Source organism: Rattus rattus, chromosome 2 (assembly GCF_011064425.1).
Source record: "Rattus rattus isolate New Zealand chromosome 2, Rrattus_CSIRO_v1, whole genome shotgun sequence".
NCBI lineage: Eukaryota > Metazoa > Chordata > Mammalia > Rodentia > Muridae > Rattus > Rattus rattus.
The window spans coordinates 105,675,710-105,701,872 of record NC_046155.1 but is presented as its reverse complement, the minus strand read 5'-3'; the positions used below and the strand labels follow the sequence as shown (position 1 = coordinate 105,701,872).

General features: G+C 42.7%; 1 protein-coding gene across 1 annotated transcript; it reads right to left on the bottom strand.

Moving 5' to 3' along the window:
• Window positions 1–485: 485 nt before the first annotated feature.
• Olfml1 (olfactomedin like 1) lies at window positions 486–25,727 on the bottom strand. The gene is made up of 3 exons (XM_032893202.1): window positions 25,083–25,727; window positions 21,501–21,789; window positions 486–2,699 (listed from the first exon to the last, which is right to left on the bottom strand). Exons 1-3 carry the CDS (start codon window positions 25,209–25,211, stop codon window positions 1,909–1,911), a joined length of 1,209 nt encoding a protein of 402 aa, XP_032749093.1. The 5' UTR covers window positions 25,212–25,727; the 3' UTR covers window positions 486–1,908.
• Window positions 25,728–26,163: the final 436 nt, after the last annotated feature.

Genomic DNA, 26,163 nt, shown 5'->3' with positions numbered 1-26,163 from the left:
CTGCAAAAGATTTGGGCTCTTGGGGCCATTTCATCAGAACTGTAGGTCATTCCATTCTGCCAAAGATCTACTCCGATGGTATGGGTGTGGATCTCTCTTCACTGCCTGTCGGCCAGGCCTGGACTTGGCAAAGACAGAGAAACAGCTGCAAGCACACAAAAGCAAGCCTTCTCATGTGACCAACCTGGAAAGGCAGAGACCGCAGCACATGACACAGGCTGGCACTGCACCCTCACTTGTGACCTAGACTCAGCCAAGTGGGACACACATGTGGGAAACATTTTGAAGAGGAGCCCCTCTCAAGAGTCACACTGCCCTCTGTAAAGCCCAGCATGCCTGCTGTGGCAAAGCTGCTATCTGGCTTCCATCCACACTAGAATCTTTACCAAGGGCCTTTGTGTGTTAGGGATCGTTGTTCACAGTAATCCCGGCCAGTAATACTGGAACGCTTCTGTGGTGATAGGATGGAGGCAAACAGAACCTGATGAGATTATCTGCTTAATCTCACTTTTATTACACTGAAAGCAAGAAGAAAGAAGCAGGCAACAGAAAAACAAGATGAGGCTAGAATTGCATCCTTACTTTGGACTGGTTTTTTAGATAAAGCAGACTTTGAAAGACCTATATATAAGACGTTGTGCATACATGAAAACTGGCTAAGGGGCAGAGTGTTATTTTTAGGCTGAACTGATGGACACACTTATTAAGGATAAGTGGGAAAAGTGCCTAATTGATATTTCCTTCCTTGGGTGATGGAAATACTAGGAGGTTTGCAGTCTTTCTAGCTCTTTTGTAGCTTGCTACTTTGAGTAACTCACCTGAACTCTCACCTCTAACTTAGCAACTATGAAGATGTGTACAAACCTGACAAAGAGAAAAGACAATTAAACAGTATAAAAAGAGCTTTGTAACTAGAAAGTAACATCCAACTATTCATGATTTCACACTGTTACTGTATCCACTTGGCTTGACAGAAGAGCAAGGCTAGAGGAAATAAAAATTAGGCACCAAGAAGAAATAGTGTTTCCTGGGTGTTATGGTCAGATGAGTATGTGCCCCAGGAGCTCACCTGAACGCTTGGTTCCCAGCTGAATGCAAGTCTTGTGTCACTATGACGAGTAGTGAGTTACTATGAGAGCAAGCCTTTAAGTTTCTTAGTGTAGCCTTTCTTCCTGTTTGCTCCCTGCATCCTGATTACAGATGTGACTTGAACATATGATGCTTCTGCATCAGATACTTTCACTACTACTATGGTGGACTATATCCATTTTTTTTTTAAAAAAAAAAAAAACAAGCACTTACTGTATTACCCTGTTGGCCCTGGAACTTACCATGTAGACCAGGTTGGCCTCAAACACACAGAGATCCACCTTCCTAAGCTTCCTGGAGACCAGGGTAAAAGGTGTGCACCACTCTGCCTGGCTTCTTTTAAAACAATAAGCTGGTATAAACCCTTTCTCTCTTAAGTTGCTTCTTGTCAGCAACAAGAAATGTACAGTTGGACAATGAAAAATCTTTATAAGCATTTGAAAAAGAGAACAGCGCCTGAGTGAAGTCCAGAGAAGAAGTCAACACCAGGACGGGCAAGATCCTAGTTGCTGGATAAGAAATAGGGCAGAGTCAGAGAAAATGCTGAAAGAAAAAAGGAAGAATTGGAAATAACTAAACCAGATGAAAGAGACCTTAAACCCCATCAGATTTGGGTGAGGGCAAGGTATTGGTCTGAATTGTGACCTCATCTATGCTCTCAAAAGATACCTAAGGCAGTAACATTTGAGAAAGGAAGAATATGTATTTTAAATGTTAGAACTCATTCCTAATGATACTTCAATGTAAAGGGGCCGTGACCTCAACGTCCCGGAAAACCACTGCCTAAGCCACACAACTCTTTCTGCAAACTGCTGTCCATTACTCCAGAGGCAGTTTTTTCTTTGTCTGGAGTTTGTAAATGATCTGATAGCCTTCATTCCAGGCATACAGCTGCTTATCTCTGGGGTTGTAATGGATCATGGAGTGACTCCTTGCCCGCCTAGGGAAGAACAAATTGGGCAGATGCTCCTCCCTGACAGTGCCCAGTGGGTCATAGACACAGGTGATTCGATGAGGGCCCTGGCCACCGGAACTGTAGACGACATAGAGGACACCACACAGGAGGAATGACGCTTCAGCATCCTGGCTTCTACACGGCGTATCCCAGGAATGTTCTATTCCTAAAGTGCCAGCCTCAATTTTTGTGAGAACCAAATGGCCTTGGATACCTGGTCCTGAGTGAATGGCCCAGAGTCCATGTTCATCCACAGCAAGGTCAATGTATGTAGAGAGGGAGTGTTGATAGATGGGTGCTCGGCCTGCCCCTCCTGGGAGAAGCATTCGATCTTCCACAGTCTTCTTCTGCAGATTATATTTAATTATCTCATTAGAAGTTCCTTGATTGTGAAAAAATAGGAAGTTCTGGTAGACCACTTGCCCTGATCCCTGCCAGGAAAGTGGTAAAGTTAGCTTCCGGGGACCAGGCTTCACGCTATCTTCCATGAAGGCCCGCAAGTTTGCAAATTCCCAAACTGTGTTGTTTCTGGATCCAGCTAATAGATACACTTTAGCAGAGGTACTGCCAGCATCCTTCATCCAAGAGCCCTCTGGGTCCACGGTCTTCTTCACTATTTTCAGAGACTTTATAGCCATCAGCATGTTGTCACAGCCTAGTCAGACAGGAGAAAGAGAACAGGTCATTTCTCAACAGGTTATTTATGAGGTGTCTACTCTCTAGAATACTCACTACACTTGAAGACTCCAGCTTCCTTTCAGATCTAATACAGTAGATAACATTCTCGTCTCTGCTATGCTACCATGACCTCTGAAAGGAGAGTTTCCCTTAGAGAATCCTAGAGCAAAAATAAAACACAGGCATGAACTCCTTTTGAAAAATTAAACACCATCAGACATGAACTCCCTCCATTTCCTGACCCTTATTTTATAGTAGAATTTTTTTTTTTTTTTTTTTTTTTTTTTGAGCTGGGGACCGAACCCAGGGCCTTAAGCTTGCTAGGCAAGCGCTCTACCACTGAGCTAAATCCCCAACCCATAGTAGAATTTTCTTAGAAGTTGTGTTACTTCTTCTTTCCATGAGTAATACAATCACTATATTCAGATCATATCCTGTCTTAGCTTCTAGACTCCTCAGCCAATTACTCTATAATCTTTAAATTTTTTTCCTTATAACTAGTTCCTTAGTCTTAACTTATATGCATCTTTCTTATTATCATTTTAAAAATCTCATAACTGGGCATAGTGCGTATGCTCAACACTCTGGAGGAAGAGGTAGGCTGTTCTCTGTGACTCTGAGACCAGCTTGATCTATACAGCAATTTGGGGCCAGCCAGGGCACATAGTAAGATCCTGTCTTAAAGGTGTATCTCCAAGTTGTTAACATTTTCTGGATACTTTGTCTTCTTTTGCACTGTTCCATCCTCAGCCTCTCCTACAGAGCAGTCTATATTTTCCATATTTACTTTCTCACCTCCCACTCTTACTTTACAACAGAATCTGTTCTTGATAATACTACCAAGGAACTCCTAAATGAAAATCCCTGCCTTTCTTTTATGTAGGCATGTTACTGTTGGGGAGGGGGGATGTTTTGTGAATACACAGCAACTGTGTGTTCAGTTGCTGATTTCTCGCCCTAGAAATCTAGTTGCAGTGCAGGACTTTGTATTGTCATTACTGTGAAGCACTCCCTGACTCAGTATTCTGTAAAACATTGTTCTACATCATCTTCAGGTTGCTCAATTAAGAGCGATCAGCCTTTAGCTAGGCAGGAGAATAAAGTGGGTCATCTCAGCCCAGAGAAGGAGGGCCTTGGGGGAGGGTTTCACTGGGGACCCAGGGAGTTGCCATGAGGACACAAATGAAGAACGAGGTGCTAGAACAAGATTAAAGTGGCAGGCAATACCACATGGCTGGGAAGTGGTCAGCATGGTTGTCTTAGACCAGAAAGTCCCCAGCTATAGTGAAAGAAGCTTACTAATGAATATAAAGGTCTCCTTGTCATTATTATTAGAGAACAAGGGTGGGTATAGAAAAGCCCCGTACTTTTACATGTTACTTCATCTTCTATGGCGTGGCGGCACTGGTCAGTTCCTCCTGTTTGAAGATGCCTTCTTCGCCGCCATCTTTGTTCCTGTGTGCATTTCCTATTTCTCCTTTGACAGTGTGGCAGAGATTATGATCTGTGCTTCTCCAATTCCACTTCAGTTCAGTCTTTATCACTGCTTGAAAAACTACATTTCATAGTCTCCTTTGGGGTTACCCTATGCTCACTGACTTGTTTTCAGTGAGTGGGATCTGGACAGGTATGGTATAAGCATCTCCCATCTGACCCTTAAGTGTGCCATCCCTAGATGATCGGAGCTCCTTGGAATCCTCACGGTGACCACAGTCAAGAGATCAGCACTACTGGTCATTTCTGGAATGGCTGATCATCAGTTCTAACTTCAGACTTTTTGGTGGCTCTCTACAAATCTGGCCAAGAACCCAATGTTAGGGAACTCACTAGCCACAGAGGGGAACCAATTATTATTCTTTGCTAAATGGATATAAACTATTCTCTAAATTGATATTTCTACACCTATTAAGACAGCTCTCAGACATCATCAGAATAGTTTCTTTGTGCCATAGAAAATAGTGAATTTACAACTGGCCAATGTACAGAGTGTCTGTGGAGTGCTCAGACACAAATAGGATATCTATATTATACTCCTTCCCCTCAAGTCTCAGGGACTACCACAGAAGATGGTTCAATGAGATTATAAAAACCAGGGATCAGGGAGGACTGGAAAAAGAACCCTTATCATCAGGGCTTGACAGGACTACTGCATTCATGTTACCTGCATAAGACCGGTACAAGATCAAGCCAATCAAGATTCCAGCTGAGGAGGTGGTACTGCTGGGCCTGAGCCACATGCCTAGCTAAACAGGTATTAATAATTGATGGTTTCTAGGGGAGAAAATGCCAGTTTTCTTTATGGGTGTGGCTCTTGGTAGGTCAACTACGCTATATCCAGGAGCGCGTGGGCAGTACAAATTGGACTTGAGGGATTATAATAATTTTTAAAGAACAGAAGTAGGTGGGTAGGGGTTGGTCTTGGGTTGATATGGTAGGAATTGGGAGAAGTAAGAAGGAATATGATCAAAGTACATTGTATACGTATACGAAATTATCAAAGAATTAATTTAAATATATGAATAGTTTTTACAAATACTCAATTACATATCTCACCTTTACCTCCTGCTCTTCCCCTGCGAAACCATGACTCATCGTTTCTTGCTAGATCACTTAAATCGTATCAGATTGATCTCCCTGATCTTACTCTTGCTTGCTCATCTGCATGTCAAGTATACTCCACAAAGCAGTAAGAGTGATCTGACATGTGCAGCTTTATCTCCTCGCTTACACTTAGAATAACATCCTAATCCTCTGCCCTCACCCATAAGGCTGTGCAGCATGGCCCTTGTTTATCATTAGGACTCTGTCTTTGTGTCTCACTGTGTTGGGACAACTCAGTTTTCTTTATGGTCTGTGAGCATGCCATATTTCTTTTTGCTTTAGGAATCTTATACTTACAAGTCTTCTCCCTGGAACATTCCTTTTTCTTGAACTTTATACAGTGAATTGGCTCTCATTCATTCTTCAGGTAACCCCCCACCTCCCACATACATACCACTTGAAGTCACTACATATCACAGGATGGCTTCAAAATGGCAAGTACAAGGACTGTGTGTGAGCACCACCATACCTGGCCAAGTCTCACTTTTAATATCATCTCCTTAGCAGGCTTCTTTTTATTTTAGACCACGCATTACACTGTTAATTGTACTATCTGTGTCTTTACTACCTGATCTCCCACCTCTCTCACAAGGTTCTCCAAAAACAGGGACTTCATCTTCATGTTTAGTATTGTACCCAAATGCCTAAGTCAATGCTTTGAGGATTCAGTAAATGGCAGTTGGATGAAGAAAATAAAAAGCTCAGATCTTTTTCTGGGGTCTACACAGTTTAACACCTTTTGGGTTCTGACCGCAGACCTATCTTAAGTAAATCATCATTCATAAAACACTTCAAAGATTTTCAATACTTTCAAACCCATTATTTCATTAAAAAACAAAAAAACTTGATGCCAGGTTTTCTAAAGAAAACAAATGGGACAGAGAACAGGCTTAGCTGGATAGAGCCAAGTCCTGGGAAGTTAGTTTTTCAGATGTAGGCACAGAGGCCCCACCTGGGTCATACTGGGCTGGAGGCCAAATTTAGAAGAGGACTGCAGAAATCTCTCAGCCACCAGGAGTTACCATGTCCTCCTAGCATGCTCCAACTGCATGAGAGTTTGACTTCTGTGTCAGCATTGTTGTGGGGGGACCTGGTTATAGGAAGGCAGACTCTAGAAAAGGCACCCAGGGAGTTTAATCTTCAAAGAAGCAGCTAGCAGGAGGAGCCTCTGCTATGAGGAGCTGAGTGAAGAAGGGGAACAGACACCCCGATTCCCAAGTGCCATATCTACTTGAACAGAGCTAAACCTGACTGAGGTGAGGCCACAGCTCTTCTCTCATCTATGCTGATTGCCAAGGAGAAGTGAGTGAGGCTTTAAGCTTTCAACCATAGAATGATTGTATAGGAGAGGAAGAGGAGGACCCATGGGTTCCTGGAGATACCCATATGATATTCCATGTTAAGACAAGTCCCAGGGTTAAAGCAGTTATTAAATATCTTACAAATACATAGAATGTTTGGTACTGTGCTGCATAACTTCATAGTAACTTATATAATTCTTATAAGTTACCATGATATATTTATTTATTTTGTTTATTCTTTTATGTTATGAATACACTGTTGTTGTTTTCAGATACACCAGAAGAGGGCATCAGATCCCATTACAAATGGTTGTGAGCCACCATGTGGTTGCTGGGAATTGAACTGGATAAGAGTAGTCAGTGCTCTTAACCACTGAGCCATTTCTCCAGCCTCATGATGTATATTTTAATCACTGGTTTCCAAGTAAAAAACAGTTAATTCTTGCATTAGTTTCTTAGAATGGTCAGTAGTGAAGGGGTCTTCTGAAGTCAGAGTTGGGAGCTAGGATGCTCCTAGCCAGCCTCAGAGGCAGGTTAGTATGGTAGGAAGGGTTGGAGAGCCATGTGTACTAGTGTGCCCAGAAAAGGACTAGGGAAGGCCATGGGCTGCCAAGTGTGACAGGACATCTATGTTCAGTTGGTAGCCCCCATGGTACCTGTCCCTCCCACTAGGGAAGACCAGACTTAAAGCTAAGTTATGCAAAGACTGTGTCTTAGAATGTGGAACATTTGTTTCTTGTTTATAAGAAACCATTCACTTACAATACAGAAGGGGTTAAGGATATAGATGAGTTTGTAGAGTATCTGCCTTGCATACATGAAGTCCTAGGTTAGATCCCCAGTACCGCATAAAACTGAGCATGAAGTACGGATCCTAGTATTTGGGATCAGAGAATGAGAAGTTCTGTTATATATCAATTGGATGCCAGTTTGGACTATGTTAAATCCTATCACCAAAAACACAAATAAAATAAAATACAGAAGAGAAGCAGTTGTGGAGTGGCAGGCATACAATCCCAGCACTTACAAGGCAGACCCAGAAAGATTGCAAGTTTGAGGACAGCCCAGCCCATATAGTAAGCTGCAGGCTTACCTGTGCTACACTATGAGTTCTGGCATAGCCCAAGTTCCATAATGAGACCCTGTCTAAAAAGTAAACTTAAATAAAATGTAAAAGTAGTAAACTGTAGAAGGAGTGAGCATTCACATGCTTCCCCTCTCTAATTCCCCTTCTTAATGCAGAACTCTTAGAGAAATAACAGAACGACAATGTGTTGATGTAAATTTTTTATTAAGGAGTTAAAAAAATCTCTAAGAAAAAAACAAATCGATTTACTCCATGTCTTTCTGCTACTTCTCCTACTCCTTCAGATTTGCTAGAGCTCAGGACTGGGTATCTGAGACCTGGAGACTCCGGACTCAAGTCCTCAAACACCCTTTTGTCAATCCAGCCTTCATTCTGCCAGCCCTTCTATTCTTCCATCAAGGATAATCTAAAATTGTAAAAACTAGGGAGAATAAATTTCCAGTGTCCCAATAAAAGGGAAAATTAAAATTACCTGCCATGTTTCTTTTGGGAACAGATAATTAGCAGGGGGAAAATAGTAGTGGAAACATTGGAAATAATAAATAAATAACCAAAAGTTTGAAAACAACTAAGATGCAAATTATTTAACAGTCAATGCAAAGGTTCCATGTACAAACCAGAACACACAGATGTGTGGTTTCCCCGACAGGCAAAATTTCAGTCAAGCAGTTGGGGTAGAATTTAGCCCAAGGCCAATGAGTTCATACATAAATATCACTTATTTGAATCTTTTAAAATACTTTTCTCTTTATTAATAACACTTGCTGGACCTGTAAGACTTGTTCCTCCATTGTGACTCAATCTAATGTTAGAGATACTGGTTCATCTCTGGTAGAAAAGTGGCTGGGGTAGGGAGCAAGGTGTGTGTGGGGGTTGGAGGTCACCTGAAGGTAGAATGATGAACACAGGGAAGTTATGCAGTAGGTTTATAAGTGTAGTCCAGATTCAAGATCCCAAATAGTGTCAGGCATAGATACAAGAGACAGTTAAAAGGGGAACAAGAATACCATTGGCAGGGAATAGGGAGGCAAAGATTAAAACAGAGGCAGAAGGAACACCCATTCAGAGCCTGCCCCACAAGTGGCCCATACATATACAGCCACCCAATTAGACAAGGTGGATGAAGCAAAGAAGTGCAAGCCGACAGGAACCATATGTAGATCTCTCCTGAGAGACACAGCCAGAATACAGCAAATACATAGGCAAATGCCAGCAGCAAACTACTGAACTGAGAACGGGACCCCCGTTGAAGGAATCAGAGAAAGGACTAGAAGAGCTTGAAGGAGCTTGAGACCCCATACGAACAACAATGCCAAGCAACCAGAGCTTCCAGGGACTAAGCCACTACCTAAAGACTATACATGGACTGACCCTGGGCTCCAACTGCATAGGTAGCAATGAATAGCCTAGTAAGAGCACCAGTGGAAGGGGAAGCCCTTGGACCTGCCAAGACTGAACCCCCAGTGAATGGGATTTTTGGGGGGAGGGTGGTAATGGGAGGAGGATGGGGAGGGGAAGCCCATATGGAAGGGAGGGGGGAGGGGTTAGGGGTATGTTATCCCAGAAACCGGGAAGGGGAATAACAATCGAAATGTAAATAAGAAATACTCAAGAAAATAAAGATGGAAAAAATAATAATCCTGTCTTTAATGAACATGAAAAAACATGTATTCATGACATAATGAATTAAATTATCTCCATAAGGTGAAAAAAAAAAGAGACAGTTAGAAAGAAAGGGGTTGACTGGTTAGATTGAGGTAGCCAGGTGATGATGGTAAACCAGACTCAAGCTGGGAGGCTGTGATGGTGGTGGTGCCTGCTGTAAATCCCAGCGGAGGCAAAGGCAGGGGGATCTCTGAGTTCAAAGGCTAGCCTCGTTTACACAGCAAGTTCCAAGACAGCCAGACTCCACAGAGAAACCCAGTCTCAAAAACCAAAATAATAAAACAATAAAACAAAACAAAAAAGCCAACCAAACAGAAAACAATCACAACAACATCAACAACAACAACAAAATCACCACCACCAACAACAACAATAACAATGGGAGTAGAAAAGGGAAGGGAGACACGAGCAGAAAGGGACTGGCGGGTTTGCCTGGTGAGAGTCTATTAAAGAGAAGAGACTTCTTCTGAAGCTGTGAGCATTTTTCACTACTTTGCGAAGTTTTGTCATAAATCTTGACTTTTTCAAGCCATACTCTTGCCCCAGTTAATGCATGGCTCCATCTGAACAGCCCTCTTTCAGGGTTGGTACTGTGGTTGTCTAAATGAGAATGGAGCCCATACGCTCATATGTTTGGATACTTGGTCCCCGGTTGGTGGAACTGTTCAGGAAGGATTGATAGACGTGGTCCTGTTGGAGAAGGTGTGCGCTGGGCCTTGGGGTTTCAGAAGCCCATGCCATTCCCAGGCAGTTCTCTCCCTGCCTCCTACTTGGGAAGCTTTCAGGTTCTGCCCCCGTGTCACGTCTGCCTGCCTGCCGCCATGCTTGCCACCATGATGGTTACGAACTTACCTTCTAAAACCATAAACCCCAGAACATTTTCTTCTATAGTTGCTGTGGCCATGGTGCCTCTTGGCAGTGATATAGAAGTAACTAAAACAGACATCATGCTGGACTACAAAGAGTCTTCTCCTTTAACCCCTCCCCCTCTTCCTTGTCCTCCTCCTCTTCTCCTTTCTCTTTCTGTTCATCTTCTCCTTTCTCCTTAACCTCCCCCAGGGCCTAGGACATGATGTATTCCTGTCTCACTACTTTCTGCTTATGCTCCATACTCAGGAACCAAATAGCTTTTGATAGTGCAGTTGTTTGACACTGCCCAAAGTTGTGATATCAATTTCTACTTTGCCAACTTAGAAAACGAAGAGGTTAGCAGGGCTGCCCCACTCTCTGCTTCAGTGGATGGATGGCAGGAAAATAGGAAGGCTACCTTGTGCAGGATGTTCCTCAATTACCCACACTGATTTGGTGTTGTTGGAGAGCTCAGCTATGTGTCTCATAGTAGGGTTTGGCATATAATAAACATTGTATGTGCTGATCTTGATGACCACACAGAGCCCTTCAGTAAACACTTATTACAGGTATTTCTAGGTTCCTACATTTTTTGTTGTTGTTGCCAAATTTAGAGTATTCTAAGGTTCCTAGAACCACGCCTAGCAGCTTTGCTGGTGATTAGCAGTAGAGTATGAGAAAGGAAACAGGTTTAATTCATGCTTCTCCACTTATTTAGGTGTATGTCACCCACTAGCAACAAGCAGAGAACACAAGGAACATTCCTGAAAGCCAGGAAGATGACTAAACTCTGAGTGTGATTCCAGCCGGCTTCCACTGTGGGGTTCCAATAGCTCCACCCCAATACGGGCAAACTTCCTTCTGACACTGTCTTCTAGAAGAAACCAGCTCTCCATAACCTCCTTACTGTAATACATTTTCTTCTCTTGAGCCTGTTACATTTTTATGATACAGTACACTCATTTTGCTGACATTTTTATTGCTAGCATCCCTTCAATAGAAAGTAAACGTGGTAAGATTTAAGACACTGCCATATCTGTTTCATGCATTATTTTGCATTCTCCTTGAAAGAAAGTCTGGCACCTGCTACAACCTCTTTAGCTTAACTGTGAAAGTGGCAAAAATCAGTACCTGTAGCTAAACTCAAGATGCCCTCTTTGGAGCCCTGAATAGGTTCTAAGATGGCAAAGGAGTGTCTATGACTGACCTTTTGAAAACTGCACAAGAGCATCTAGGCTGGTCAGTATCCTGTGAAGCAAAGCAGGGAACTGGCAAGTCATCTGGGGCCTTTCTGATCTCAAACGACTGCCACTTAACATCAGGTGTCTGCCTTGAAATGCCCCAAGCACTCCAGGGTTATAAGGGTAAACTCTTTGATTTTGTCTATCTCTCATTTGTAGGCTGGTTTGATTCTTAATTAAAAAATACAATATTTTCATTGTTTTGGTTTTAATTTTCTAGACTTATTTACTTTATATGTATGGGTATTTTGCCTGTATGCATGTATATGCACCTCATGCATGTTTGGTATCTGTGGAGGCCAGAAGACATGAAGCTGGAATTACAGATGAATGTGAGCCATCATGTGCCGGGACCCAAATACATTTCCTCTCCAAGAGCAGCATGTGCTCGTAACCACTGAGCCATCTCTCCAGCCCACTTATGTTTATTTTAAATTTTAGCAAACTAAAAAAGGTAGATACAGTCTCCATTTCTAGCTGTGACATTGCCAGTCTCTTTCTGGTTGCAGAACAAAGCCATCTGATACTCCTATAAAGTAAATGTCACCTTCTTCTCTTCTCTCCATCTGGTCTCACTATGCGATGGTCTAAGACATACTCACCTGAACCTCAACTCTACAGTAGCAGTCTTATTGGTTCTGTTTCATTTCCTTAAATGCATCAATCTACAGGTATCTGTTCCCTGTTCTCAACACACATTTGAAAAACTAAAAGCTGATCTTGCTTGCTCTCTGTTTCCACGAGCAGCAAGACCAAAAGCCCAATATGGAAGCAACTAGAGTTTACAGTGGAACGGAGGACCCTGGAGCCAGAACTGGAAATTGCTTTTGCCAAAACAATGTGGTAAAAAGGACCAAACTTAAGTCTTTGAGAGACTTCTGCCCTCTCTGAGGCATCTGTATTCACCGTAAGAATGAACCCAGAACAGCCTCTAGGAGAGAGAGACTTCATGTCGAGGACAACCAGATCATCTCAGAAGAAGGTAATTCCTAGGCAATGAGAGATGGCCGGCAAGCCAGTCCTGGCCCAAATCAACAGAACAGTCTTCCATGCTGCAAACTCCTGAGAAGTAAGAGTTGGGTGTACTTTAAGCCATCAAATTTTGGAGTGGTTTGCTGAGTTACATGAATGTGGCAAGAGATAGCTGACAGGGTTTTCAGGCACAGAACGGAGATGGAAACTATATATCTAGGGTGGTATGGTCTATTAGATAGAGCAGGAATGTGGGGGAAGATTCTCTGAGCCATAGTGTTTTTATCTGGGGAAAAAGGGTTGCAGAAGTATCTAGAGAACAATAATATCTACAGGATGACACTGGACAACAGAAAAAACAAAAACAAAGTATGGCATAATGTGATCCCAAGTAAGCAGTTGCCTTCAACTTCTAATAAAATGCTCAGGCCAGAGCACCCCGACCTCCCACTCATTCTAGGCACTGGATAGATTTTTGGAAACACAGCATTCACAACGCAGGCATGCATGGATGTATGAGTTATGTTTTTAAAACAGGTTAAATAAACATCATAGAACACCAGAGATGGATGGAAATAAGGGGAGAAATACTAAAAATAGGTGTTTGACTGTGGGCTTCTCATTTATTCATAGTGAAAAAAATCCCACAATAAATAATTTGCACAGTATTTGTAGTTTTATTTAATCATCAGGCATTCTTTTTGTAGAGAAAAATTATGTATTTAGCTATGGTAGGACAGGGTTGTCACAAGAGTTTTGGGTTGTCCTAGGGTTTGCAGTTGCCATCAGGGGGAAAAGGTGATGGTATTATAATTCTAATAAGATGACCCTGACCCTGATGGCAGTATAAGTCAGAGTACTGGGACAGGGATAGGTGGGGACAGGGAGGGCACTGTCATGGATGGAGTGGAGTGGGTAGAGGAAGAGAGAACAATGTAAGTGGACTGAAGGCATTTAAGAAATAATGAGAAGAAACACTCTGCTGAAAATGGTGGGGGGCTGGAGAGATGGCTCAGTGGTTAAGAGCACTGACGGCTCTTCCAGAGGTCCTGAGTTCAAATCCCAGCAACCACATGGTGGCTCACAACCATCTGTAATGAGATCTGATGCCCTCTTCTAGTGTGTCTGAAGACAGCTACAGTGTACTCATATATAATAAATGAATAAAATATTTAAAAAAGAAAAGAAAAGAAAATGGTGGCAGGTCAATTGAGAACCTCAGAGATGAATGGGGAGCAAAGCAGAGACTTCTGTTGTTAAAAGTCAATGAAGAGGACCCGGAGCAGTAGCTGAGTGGGCGGAATGCTTGTCTAGCACGCACCAGCTCGAGCACTACAGAAACCCAGGTATGGCGACGCATGCCTGGTATCTCACCACTCCAGAGGTAAATACAGGTGGGAGGATCTGGAGGTCATGGTCATTCTGAGACACACAGGGAGCTTAAGACCTTCCTAGGCCACATAAGACTGTGTCTCGAAAATAAAATAAAGTGAAATAAAATAAAATGAAATAGTAATTTTTTTTAAAAAGCAAGAGAAGGCTATTGGCGTTCCTTAGACAGAATTTAAATAAGTCAGTCTTTTGTGAGATGGAGTTATAGTTCATACTGTGACCCTCACTGAGATCAGAAGCTTCTAGCATAGACATTTACTCTCAGGGCATAAAGCTCCAAGCCCACGTGCCTCTGTGGTCACCCTTGCCATTGCTTTGCTGGCTCCAGCTTTTACCTTCTACATGCTCTCACCCTCTCCTGGTGCCAGGCCGCTCTCTACCCTGTGTCCAGAGTGACCTCTCTCAATCCTGTCTGAGCCGTGGTATCCCCATATTGATCACTGCTCAGCCCAGCTGTGGGATGATGGGAGAGTCTGGTACGTGCACAAACCCAGGGTTGGTGTGAATGTCACCCTGGTCGTCATTAGTTGTATGAGCTTTGGCAAACTGTCTTTAAACAGTCTCATTCCTGATGGGGGATGGGGTGGGGATTATATCTAACTCATGGGGGTTTTGTCAATTACATGATAATTGCCAGTAAGATACATATATCATTTGGAGACTACATAAAATGTATTACCTATCAATAATATTTATTATTCACGTTATTCTCGTGGGAAGCTTAGCTCTCCTCTGTTTTGTTGTTCTTCTTTCCACAGCATCCTGCTCTGCCTGAGTTCTATGGAATAATTTGCTCCATGAACTCACCAGGCTCCATTCTACCACTGTGCTGCATTGCAGCTTACGGTGCTCTTAACTCTAATCTCCATCTAATGGACTCTTTGATTAAAACTGAGCCTGGCAGTTACTTTCTAGTTCTAGCATAGTTCCACCCCTCTGATCCCCACAGCAACCTTGCCCCTATAACTTAACATGTTTCTGCGATGCCTTATACCCTCAGATTAGCCCTCACTCTGGACAGTTACCCTCTATGTCTGGATTGCTTCTCGATTTTACTATGAGTGGTGAGGTCATAGCCAGTGTCCATCTCTGATGCCTAGCACAAGTCCAGCACATATCTGGACATTTGGTGAGCCTATAAACAAACGATGAAGAGAGAATGGATGACTTCATGCCAACTGGGACCGAAAGCTACCAGGTGACATGATTTAGAACTTTTTGGCAATACTCATAGTACCTACAAAGAGCCTCACTGGGCTGGAGAGATGGCTCTGTGGTTAAGAAGACTGTTCTTCCAGAGGTCTTGAGTTCAATTCCCAGCAACCACATGGTGGCTCACAACAGTCTGTGATGGGATCTGACATTGTCTTCTGGTGTGTCTGAAGACAACTATAGTGTACTCACATACATAAAAATTAATTAATTAATTAAAAGGAAAAAAGAAATAGCCTCATCCAAAAAAAAAAAAAAGAAAGAAAGAAAGAAGGAAGGAAAGAAAAAGAAAAAAGAAAAACAAACTCAAACAAAAAACACCTCAGCATTTTCAAATGAATAAACAAAAGAAATGCTATGTATACAGATCTTTCTGGACTCTTGGGCATGTGCTCTCTAGGGAACATATGCAGCAACACTGGACTTGTGCACACATGCGCACAAGCATCCTTATGATCTCCTAAATGTCCGCCCCAGACAGACCTTCAGTCTCCTCCTGTATAGTTAATACATCTGTTACAAATTAGTTATGGTTCCCTTAATGTTTTGCTCTCCTCATGAAGAACCAACGGGCCTGGAGAGTTGCCTCACAGACACGCTATCTTCAGTTTTCAGTGAGTGGGGTGTTTGTTTAGTTATTTGTTTTTTATCTACTTGGGGTGTATTCCAGAGGCATTCAGATATTCAGCACGCTTCTTGGAAATATGATCTAACAAAAGATAGGAGTTATTTAACACAGCTGGGTGAGGGTTACTTGAGGTTACTCCCATGCTTCCTTGCAACAAAAGGAGATGGGCTAGAGGAAGAAAATAAAATCTGTTATAATGGCTTGTTTTGACTGCCCTGAGAATTCTTCTTCAAAAGCTACTTACAAGTTAAAAGGAGGTCAATACTTTTATCCACTCAAGAATGCAGCAGCCTGTGGACTCTTCCAAAGCCTACAGCTGGATAAATTCTCAATCTAGGTGCCCGAGGTGTGGTGCTGAGTGATAAATACAGACGAAGTTTCTCTCTCTGTCTCTCTGTCTCTGTCTCTGTCTCTCTGTCTCTTTCTGTCTCTCTGTCTCTGTTTCTCTCTGTCTCTGTTTCTCTCTGACTCTCTCTGTCTCTCTATCTCTGTTTCTCTCTCTCTCTCTGTCTGTCTCTGTCTCTCTGTCTCTGTCTCTCTCTCTGTCTCTCTCTCTCTCTCTCTCTCTCTCTCTCTCTCTCTCTCTCTCTCTAGGTTTATTTATATTATGTATACAGCATTCTGCCTGCATGTATGCATGCAGTCCATAAGAGGGCACCAGATCCCATTACAGGTGTTTATGAGCCATCATGTGGTTGCTAGAAATTGAGCTCAAGACCTCTGGAAGGGCAGCCAGGGCTCTTAACCTCTGAGCCATCTCTCCAGCCCCGACAAATTTTAATTTAATCATGGTCTTAGCACCAAACATTGGGAATGACTTTAAAGTCCAGTGCACTCACTGCTATTCTAAATCATGTGTGTGTGGAAAAGAGGTTGGTATGGGGGGTTGCGGGGGGGGTGTTAAGTTTTTTAATAAGTAACTTAACCTTAAAACATTTCTGGGATTGGGAAGCCATATGTACCTCAGTTAGAAAAACACCTCAAAATAAAGGTTGAAGGCTCGATGAGGAATGATTAGTTTATCATAACTTTAGCTGTTCTTCAGGACTTGGCCCTCTGAGGAAAGAAGAGGATCATTCTAACATGCATTAGGATTAGCTTGTATTTAGAGGTACAAGACTGAATTTTCCAAGGTAGTCATACCATCCATTCCCTATAGGTTTCCCAAAGGAATGTTCTGAGACAGATTGTCTAAATGAAACCCTATATTCTAAGCTCTTCCTGACCCAGTTTGCCTGCATACTGGTGTTGACGTCATCATTTAGGATTTTACTAAAAGCCATACAGCTGGTATAGCCCTTGTAGGCCAAGAAGATAGGAATAGTAGAATCTTCTAGGCAGACATGTTCAGATAACTGAGGCACAATGGTAGGTGGGATTCCAGAATGGTCCCTGGGATGATGAGCTGTGTCAGTCACCTTGATGAGATTTAGAATCAAAATGGAAGGCTAGAGAGATAGATGGCTCAGAGGTTAAGAGCACTGGCTTCTTTGGCAGAGGATCTGAGTTCTATTCCCAGCACCCACATGGGAGCTCACAGCCACTTGTAAACTCCAGTTCCAGATCTGTCTGCCTTCTGACTGCCTCAGCCTCATATAGATACACATATAGATACATAGTAAAATAAAATAAATAGAATCAAAGTGGAGATAGATTTCTAGGTATGTCTGTGAGGACATTTCTAGACTGAAGTAGGCAGACCCACTCTCAAGTGGGAAGCACTGTTCTGTGGGGCTGGGAGTCCTGGACTTATCAAAGGAGAAAGAGCAGCCACTGGGGGATATAGTTCAGTGGTAGAGTTCAATGTAGCTCTTGGAGAAAGAGAGAAAGGGAGAGAGAGGGAGAAGACAGAAGAAATGGAGAGGGGAGGGAGAGAGAGAGAGAGAGAGAGAGAGAGAGAGAGAGAGAGAGAGAGAGAGAGAATAGCTGCTATCTACTTTTTGACTGTGAACACAATATAACCAGCTACCTGCCGCTCCTGTCCCTGCCATGATGAAAGGTATCCCATGGAACTGTACAAAATAAACCCTTTCTTCCCAAAGTGGTTCTGGTCAGGTATTCTGTTGCAGCTATGAGTCAAGTAACAAATGCAGCTCCCAAGATCGCTTGTCCTGTGTAGTCTCCACATAACTCTCTCCCCAGAGCACAGACAGGACCTGGGCATATGAGAGGGTGCATGCTGTGATCACATGCCTTTGGGAGACAAAGTTTCAGGGATTCTGTAATTAATAAGTCTCCAAATCTATTGACTCTGAGTTAATCAGAAGGATGATTGTGATAGACAGTCCTGACAGGATGAGATAAAAAATTCTTCAAAGCGATGTTAGGCACCTCTTGAGGAGAAATACCTTTTAGCGAACTGCCTTTGGAGCCAGAGCTGCAGGAAACTCATGACCTTGCTCATACAATTAGAGGCCGTGTGTAAACTCTGCAATAATGAATTCATATTGCTTCTAGCGGCTGAGTGTCGGGCCACCCGTTGTACAGAATTAGAAAACTGCTATGGCACAGTTACTACCACAGCAGTCAAGCAAAAACACCACCACTACCACCACTGCAACCATCATCAACAGCACCACCAACCATAAAATAAGAGCAGGCACATCATAAAACACGTGCAGTGCAGGGGATAAACTAGCTTAGAACTAGCATCCTAAATCTTGCCTTATCTGACAATAATGGGCCATGCTGGTTAGTCTCTGCCAACTTAGCACAAGCCAGAGTTACCAGGAAGAGGGATCCTCTGTTGAGGAATCGTGTCCTTTGGATTGGCCTGTTAGCAAGTCTATGGGGCAATTTCTTGATTGATGATTGATGTGGGAGGGCTCAGCCTATTGTGGGCGTTCTTGGACTATCTAAGAAAGGAGGCCAATCAAGCCATGAGGAACAAACCAGTAAGCAGTGCTCCTCCATGGTTCCTGCTTCTATTCCTGTTTGAGTTCCTGCCCTGACTTATCTTACTAGTTGACTGTGATCAGGATGTGTAAGCCAGAAAAACCCTTTCCTTCCCAACTTGGTTTTGGTTAGTGTTTTATCACAGCAAGAGAGAAGTAGATTAGACCAGGTCAGGTTGAGGGACCACTAATCACAAGGCTGTGATTGTTAGTAGAGCTACATGTCCTTAATCTAAGTTCTTCAGGGTCACCCATTCCTTTTGCAGGAATGATTTCTTTCGCCCTCTCCCTCCATGCTAGATCCCTGTTCTACATTTCATGAATACAGAAGAGATTATGTCAGAATCTTTATTAATGGTCTGGTAGAAGAACAAGTTGTACATACATAAAATGTGTGTAGTGGAGGGTGTTAAATGCTCACATGTGTGTCTGTAGGCACGAGAAAATATATTTAAGTTAGAACTCTATATGGATGCTTTAGGAAGAGCAGTTGAGGTTGATCCAGGGATCTAGATCACTTTGCAAAAGATTTATTTTATGTGAGTACACTGTAGCTATCTTCAGGCACACCAGAAGAGGGCATCAGATCCCACTACAGATCATTGCGAGCTACCATGTGGTTGGTGGGAATTGAACTCAGGACCTCTGGAAGAACAGTCAGTGCTCTTAACAACTGAGCCATTTCTCTAGCCCTGCAAAAGGCCTCTTTTGTATAAAAGAACTGAGGAGTAGAGAGGATCATTTTGCTGTTGCTAACAAGTCGTGAATAATAATGAAAAGTATTACACAGAGAAGCTCGCAACAAGTAGTGGGGATTTAGGAAATGCAAGAAGTAGTAAGGACACTCATAGGACTCAGACATGTCCATCTAGCAACCCTTCTACCAGTGGGAGGCAGCTAGGGTCAGTTTTAAATAGATATTGTGGAACCAGCACTCACAGGTGACTCCATGTGAGTGGCAACTCTGCAGACAATGGATACCTGTGTCTGCGGGGTGGGACAGAGAATGGGACTTAAGGAACCATGAGCCCCAGTGTCAGGAACCCTGCTGCACTCTAGGTAGAATGGGAGAAGAGTCACTTCAAGGTCTGCAGGTCTGAGCGTACCCTGGGGAATAGCAAAAGCTCAGGGACCCAGCTTTGCAATTTGAGCTTGGCGGCCTGCCTGTGATCCTGTGCAAAAGTTCAGGCACATTCTAGATCAGATAATATTAATATTCACATCGTCTTCTCAGCCCCTAGGAAACTTCTCAGCACGCTAAGTAAATTTCTACTCTTTATAAAGTCTCTTTCATGATCCAGTTATAGCAACAGAAAACCAACGAAGATGTAAGTGCCTGGAGAAAACCCACCTAGTCATCCGTGCTTCCAAACTACTCGTGGGTTCTCTATCTAAACAGATTTCATACCAATCAATCAGTGACCTAATCCCCAAACCTTATAAGTATCCTGGATTTGCATCTCCCTCTTATCTCTTTCTTTCAACTCCCTGCTACTAAAGCGTGTGGATTTCAACACGGAATAGCTTTCAGTCTACCAGCTCTTTTCTGTCCTGTGGCAAATACTTCATGCTGAGTCATTGTTTGATTAAATTACTTCTGTACTCCTGACTGCTCTCCCTTCTCTTGCGGGAGCCTCTTCCTTTATATCATTTCCCTGCTTAGAATAATTCAGAGGTTTCTCTAATCATGTTCAATCTCCTTAAGCATGGGCCACATGATATTTCATCATCTGTATCCACTGCCTGGAACGGTATCTCTGTTCTAATCGGCGGTTATCAGTAAATAGGTGTCTAATGAATGGAAGGGTGACTGTTGGTACCAGCACAGGGCTTGATCAGAACTCTTCAGCTTCCTTCCCCTACAACCCCCGCTCTACACTGTTTTATTTTCTCAAACAGATTTGCAGATGGACATGTGTTTATAGCGTGCACCATCACCCGAAGTGTCCTTAATGTTCACTGCACTCACAGAGACCTTCGGCCATTTTGTTTTTACTGAGACAAGGTCTCATGTAGCTCAGGTTGGCCTTAAACTTACTACATAACTGAGGCTATCCTTAAAGTGCTGCTCTTTCTGCCTCTGCCTCATGCTGGGGATGGAACCCAGGGTTCCATGCACACTAGGCAGTACTCTATACTCTACAACTGAGCTACATCCTCAGCCCCGAGGCCCCCTTTCATAAAGACCCACGGGTTACATTGAAAAGACCTAAAAGCAAAGATGTCCCACAGTTTATGCTCCTTCTTCCTGCTGGACTGTCCCAACTTTGAAGGCATAATTAGTACATAAATAGTCTCCCTATTTTCAGTGAAGTCTTTTCAGAATGCAAAATATAGTTGGGGGCCCCGTTTCTCTTACTGCTTTAACGAAATGGACTCGTGTACGGAAACATCTTCTTAGCTGTGATGCTTACTGTAATATGAGCTAGTAGATACTGTTATTGACAGCCCAGAACTGATACTGATGGGTCACCCACAGGAATCATTCTGGAATGCACCATCCCAGACAGCACACGATAGCAATGAGCTGTAGTACCCAGGCCTGAGGTTTGGTTGTCACAGTCTCTAGTTTCACACTGTTACTTATTACACTGGCAGCAGTGTTTTCAGGGCTTTGGATGTGGCCCACACCAGCCTGCTACTCTCCCTAGAAAGAGCTGGGACCACTTGGCTCTATTAAACCAAAGTCTACCAGGAGAGGCCTCCCCAAGCTGCCTCTTAGACCATAGTCCTGGCCTTTCCTAGGGTCTTTAGAAACTACAGGAGGAAGGAAAGCTTCCTGGAACTGGGCTTCTGTTGGGACACCTGACCCCTGCTAAGTTGCCGCTGCCCATATACACAAGGGAAGTGTCCAGTCTTCAGCTCCTAACTCACGCTTTCTAACTGCAGGAATCTGCCTATCTCCAGGCCCTAAAAGGGATGCGAGAAGTCCTTACTTGTGTTCAACAGGGTTCGGATCTTCTTTTCTTCTTCTGCTTCTTGAAGCACCTTTTCAGCCGATGTCTTCTCCTCCGATTCAAGGCAGAAGTCAGACTCCCTGAGGTATTGCAGGTAGTCGATCTCCCGCTGGGCACGCTCCACTCTCAGGGCAAGGTTATCCACTGCACTCCTGTACTCATTCGTGTGGGTCTGACACCTCCCCAGCATGGTGGATAGGTTTTTTGAGAATTCCTGGAAATCTTGAATATAGGCCCTTGTTGTTTGGGCACATTTTTCCAGCCCTTGCTTCAAACAGAAAATAAATGAACAAAGTTACCAAATAACTGTGATTATTTAAATTACCCAAGAACTACAAATAGTTATCATTCCTAAGAAAAGATTAGTAAATAAGTATAAATAATCAAAAGGGGGAGAATGACCCAGGAGCCTAAATTCATAGGTACTATTGAACTGTACTAGTTTTTAAAACTATACTAGTTTTTAAGTTTCCAATGTATTTCTTGATGCATATAAAATATTTTTACATGTGATTTTCTAAATTATCTGTTTATTTTAACTTGCTAATATATTGTAAATATTTAAATACCATTATTATATTATTATAACTATAATACTATATATCATATAATTATAGCACACACTAATTTTTGTACTGACTATATTATTTAACAAATGAAACTCCTATATAATTGTTATACATATGATATTTTGATGTGGAATGGCTAAATTAAGCAAGTTAACATATGTATTTTTTATTTTTTATATTTTGCATATTTACTTTTGAGGTGATAAAAATATATTCTCTTAATTTCCAGGTATGCAGTATATTGTTATTATATATAATAATGAGAGGTACAATGGATCTCTTAAACATATTCTTTCTTTCCTTCTTTCTTTTCTGTGAGTGTGTGTGTATGTGGGTATACTTGTGTGGGTATGTGGGTATGTGTGCTGCATATGTTTGTGTGTGTGTGTGTGTGTGTGTGTGTGTGTGTGTGCCTATGCAGGTGCACACATAGAGGCATAGAGCAATACCAGGTATCTTTTACAATCATTTCAACCTCTCATATTTTGAGGCAGTGTCTCTCATTGACTCTGAAGCTCACTGACTGTGTAGACTGCCTGACCAGTAAGCCCCAGAGAACTGCCTGGATTTCCCCCACAGCACCGAGCTTACAGATGGGCATCTCCAGACCTTACTTGGATGATCTGAACTCACGTTTTTAACTGAGCCATTGACCTATCTTCAGAACTTACTGAATGAAAATTTTGTATTCTCTGATCAATATCTCCTCATTCCTCATACTTCTCTATTTTCATGAGTTCATTATTTTCAGATTAAATGTTTAGCAAAATCATCCATTCAGTGTTTATCTTCTTGGGGCTCGCTTAGCATAAGATACTGCAAGTTCCTTTCCAGTGTCATGTATGAGCTTCATTTTAAAGGCTGAACAACATTCTATTATGTACACATTATTTATCTGAACATAACATGACTTTAATAAGATACAGCTTCTCATTATATTGAAATCCCATTATTTGTTCCATTAAACAATTAAACAAGGCCCATTTAGTTTTCCACTCAATGTTGAGGGGAAGAAAAAAACCTCTGTGTTTACATTTTTTATTTTCTTAGCTATAGCCTTAGGCTAGATTTCCAGAAGTGAGTTCCATTCCCTCACATCTGGTACGGAGCTAAGGATAGGGTAATAATAGTTGATAACTATTTGGTGAACCGAAGAATTAGTGAACAGAAATGGAACTGCAGGGTCAGAGTTAATAGTTAAAGCTCACTTGGCAATGTTGACTAAAATCTTCTTCACAAACATGAAAACCCTTTACTCATAATCATGCAGGGCACTTTCTCTTGAAAGAGAAATAGAGACAGGAAAAGTAGTCCAGGAGAGAGAGAGAGACAGAGAGAGAAAGACAGAGACAGAGACAGAGAGAGGCAGAGACATGGAGAGACAATAGCTATTAATAATTCCCAAGTCTCTATTTCCTCTTTCTTGCCCCTTACAGAACAGGTCCTGTCGCCCTGTGTTGTCAAGCCTCTGCATTGGCCAGAAATGCCTGCTACCTAGCAGTCAAAGAAGGACATATCTTTATCCTCTACAGAACATATCTACACAGCTACAGAGCTATAGGGGGCAGAAATGCTGCGAGGATGTTTGTCTATAGACAAACTCTCACAGGACTGCAGGACAATGCACACGAGTTTAGCTAGTGCTAAAGCCTGAGCCAGTTTTGGCATTTTAAGCAGGTGAGGTTGGCAGTGTGTCCCGGAAGGGAGCAAGGATTGCAGTATGAGGCCAGGGGTCTGGAAGTGCTTTAGCTGCAGGTTCCAGGCCTCCACCAGCTGGAGGACAGGGTGAGACACTGCATTTGGATTGTTTGTTTGGTGCCCTTATTCTACTGAAACTAGATGGCCCCATCGTTTGGACTTACAGATTTTTTTTCAAGAAAATAAATGTTAGGATAAGAGTGTCCTTGACAGAAGTTACATAATGTACTAATTCAACTTGTATAAGAGCTAAGCATTACAAAGTAGAAGGTTACGTTTGTCCCTAGAAGCTTGAATGGCCTATAAAAATATTGAATTTTGTTCACTTGGGTTTTTTGTTTGTTCGTTTGTTTTGTTTTGATATAGGGTTCTAAACTGGCCTCAAACTTCCTGTTTAGCCAAAGATGATTCTGAAGCCCCTGGTCCTCCTGCCTCCGTCCCCTGAGTGCTGCTGTTACACCTGATATTACAAAACATACCTGGCTTATGCAGTAATGAGCCTTGAACCCAAGGCTCTGTGTACGCTAGACTCATACTTACCAACTGAGCCACATTCTCAAATGAGCCATATTCCCAACCCCAGGTATTTGACTGTTCTACTTCTACCTCAAATGCTCTCACTCTTTTTAACATTGCTGGAAAATCTCATTTCCAAACCCAAGTCCAGTTAATAATAAAAAACAAAAATCTATGGTGAGCCTCCATATATAACACCACATTGTTTTATAGTCACTTACCAGTTTATTATAAAAAGGAAAAGAGAAAAACCAGAATCAGTTCGCATCCCAATACAGTAAAAGATGAAGAAAATGTGAGGACAGTCCTAATTTCATACTTTGAAGACTGAACTATTAGGTTTTAAATGTTCAACAACCTGGAAATTTACTCAGCGAGTTTGGCTATGTACTGGGTTGGATTAAAGGCCCAAATAAAACATCCCTAATTTGTCAAAGTTGAAGTCTCATTATTAAATCTGTAGAATATCATTTGAACTTAAATTCTATCACTATGTCCATTTTATAGAATATCATTTGAACTTAAATTCTATCACTATGTCCATTTTATAGGCAAGAAAAACTGCCAGGGAAAAGTACAGAGTGAAGCCACGCTCAAGGTTGCATGGTGGAGCAGTCTGCACTGGAGGTGGCATCCTGAACTGCTAGGCTGTGCACATCTGTGAATGTGATTCATGCTGTCTCTAGAAGACATGCACCCTAGTTGACAGGAAAGTGGGGACACAACAGAGTGACTTCCAAGAGGCATACTCCCAGTGAAGGGAAGAAATGTCACCTACCTCCAAGACTTGGAAGCGCTGGTAGATGTAGTGTACCATGGCTGGGTCCTGGGCATGTTGTAGTGGGGGCAGAAATGCTGCAAGAAAGAGAACCAGTGAAGCAGAAGCTCCCGGAAGGGCCACCATCATCCTGCACACTTCCCAGGAACTTTGGTTCTCTGAAATGACTCAAGGGTCCAGGTGGTGAGCTCTGGTTTTCTGTCTGCTGCGGTGGCAATTCCTTGGAAAACAACACTTTGCATAGCCAGAGAGAACAAAGTCCGCTTGTTATTCTACCCAGTGCATGATCTCAGCTTCAAGCTGGTGATCAAGTCCAGCTGTTGGCAAGCTGGTCTCTGCAGGCCTGCCTTGTTCACTTGGTGCAGAGGGCTCCCGAGGTCCAGCATCTGCTGCCCTCAGCTTGGACATGCACAGACCCTCTCAGGCTAGTGGCTACTCATTGCTTCCAGGATCAGAGTATCTGGGTTGGGGAAGGGGTGGGGAGGTCTTTTCTCCTTTTCCCCACCCCTCCCCCAGCTCTTTTGCTTTTGGTTCCCTCCTCCCTAATAGACTGAGCAGTCCAATCACAGACCTAGCTCAGCACAGGCCACCCCAAGGTCTCAGCATTGGAATTTCAGTTCAGTGTCTGGCAGAAATTCCTAGGATCTTTTCCCAAGAAGTTCTGTTGGGAGACTCCACCTCTCTTTCTTGCCTTCTCGTAACTCTTAAAGGCATAGCAAGGGAGTGTGAACACTGATTTATGTATGCCACCTCAGAAAAGTGTACAGAGCTGCATTACTCTGTAGGCAGAGAGGTGCAGTGGCCCACAGGGCTAACTATCCAGGCCAACAGCTGAGAATTGTCAGGATAAAGATTAAAAGAAAATGTTTTTGTTTTCTTTTTTAGATTTATCTTTTTTTTTTTAATTTATGTGCATATGTATACCTGAAAGTATGGGCCCCATAGCGGCCAAAAGGTGGCATCAGAGATTCCTGGGTCCAGAGTTATAACCTCTCTGATACGGATACTGGGAACAGACTTCCAGTCCTCTGCAACAGCAGCAAGTACTTTTAACCACGGAGCCATCTCTCCAGGCCCAGAA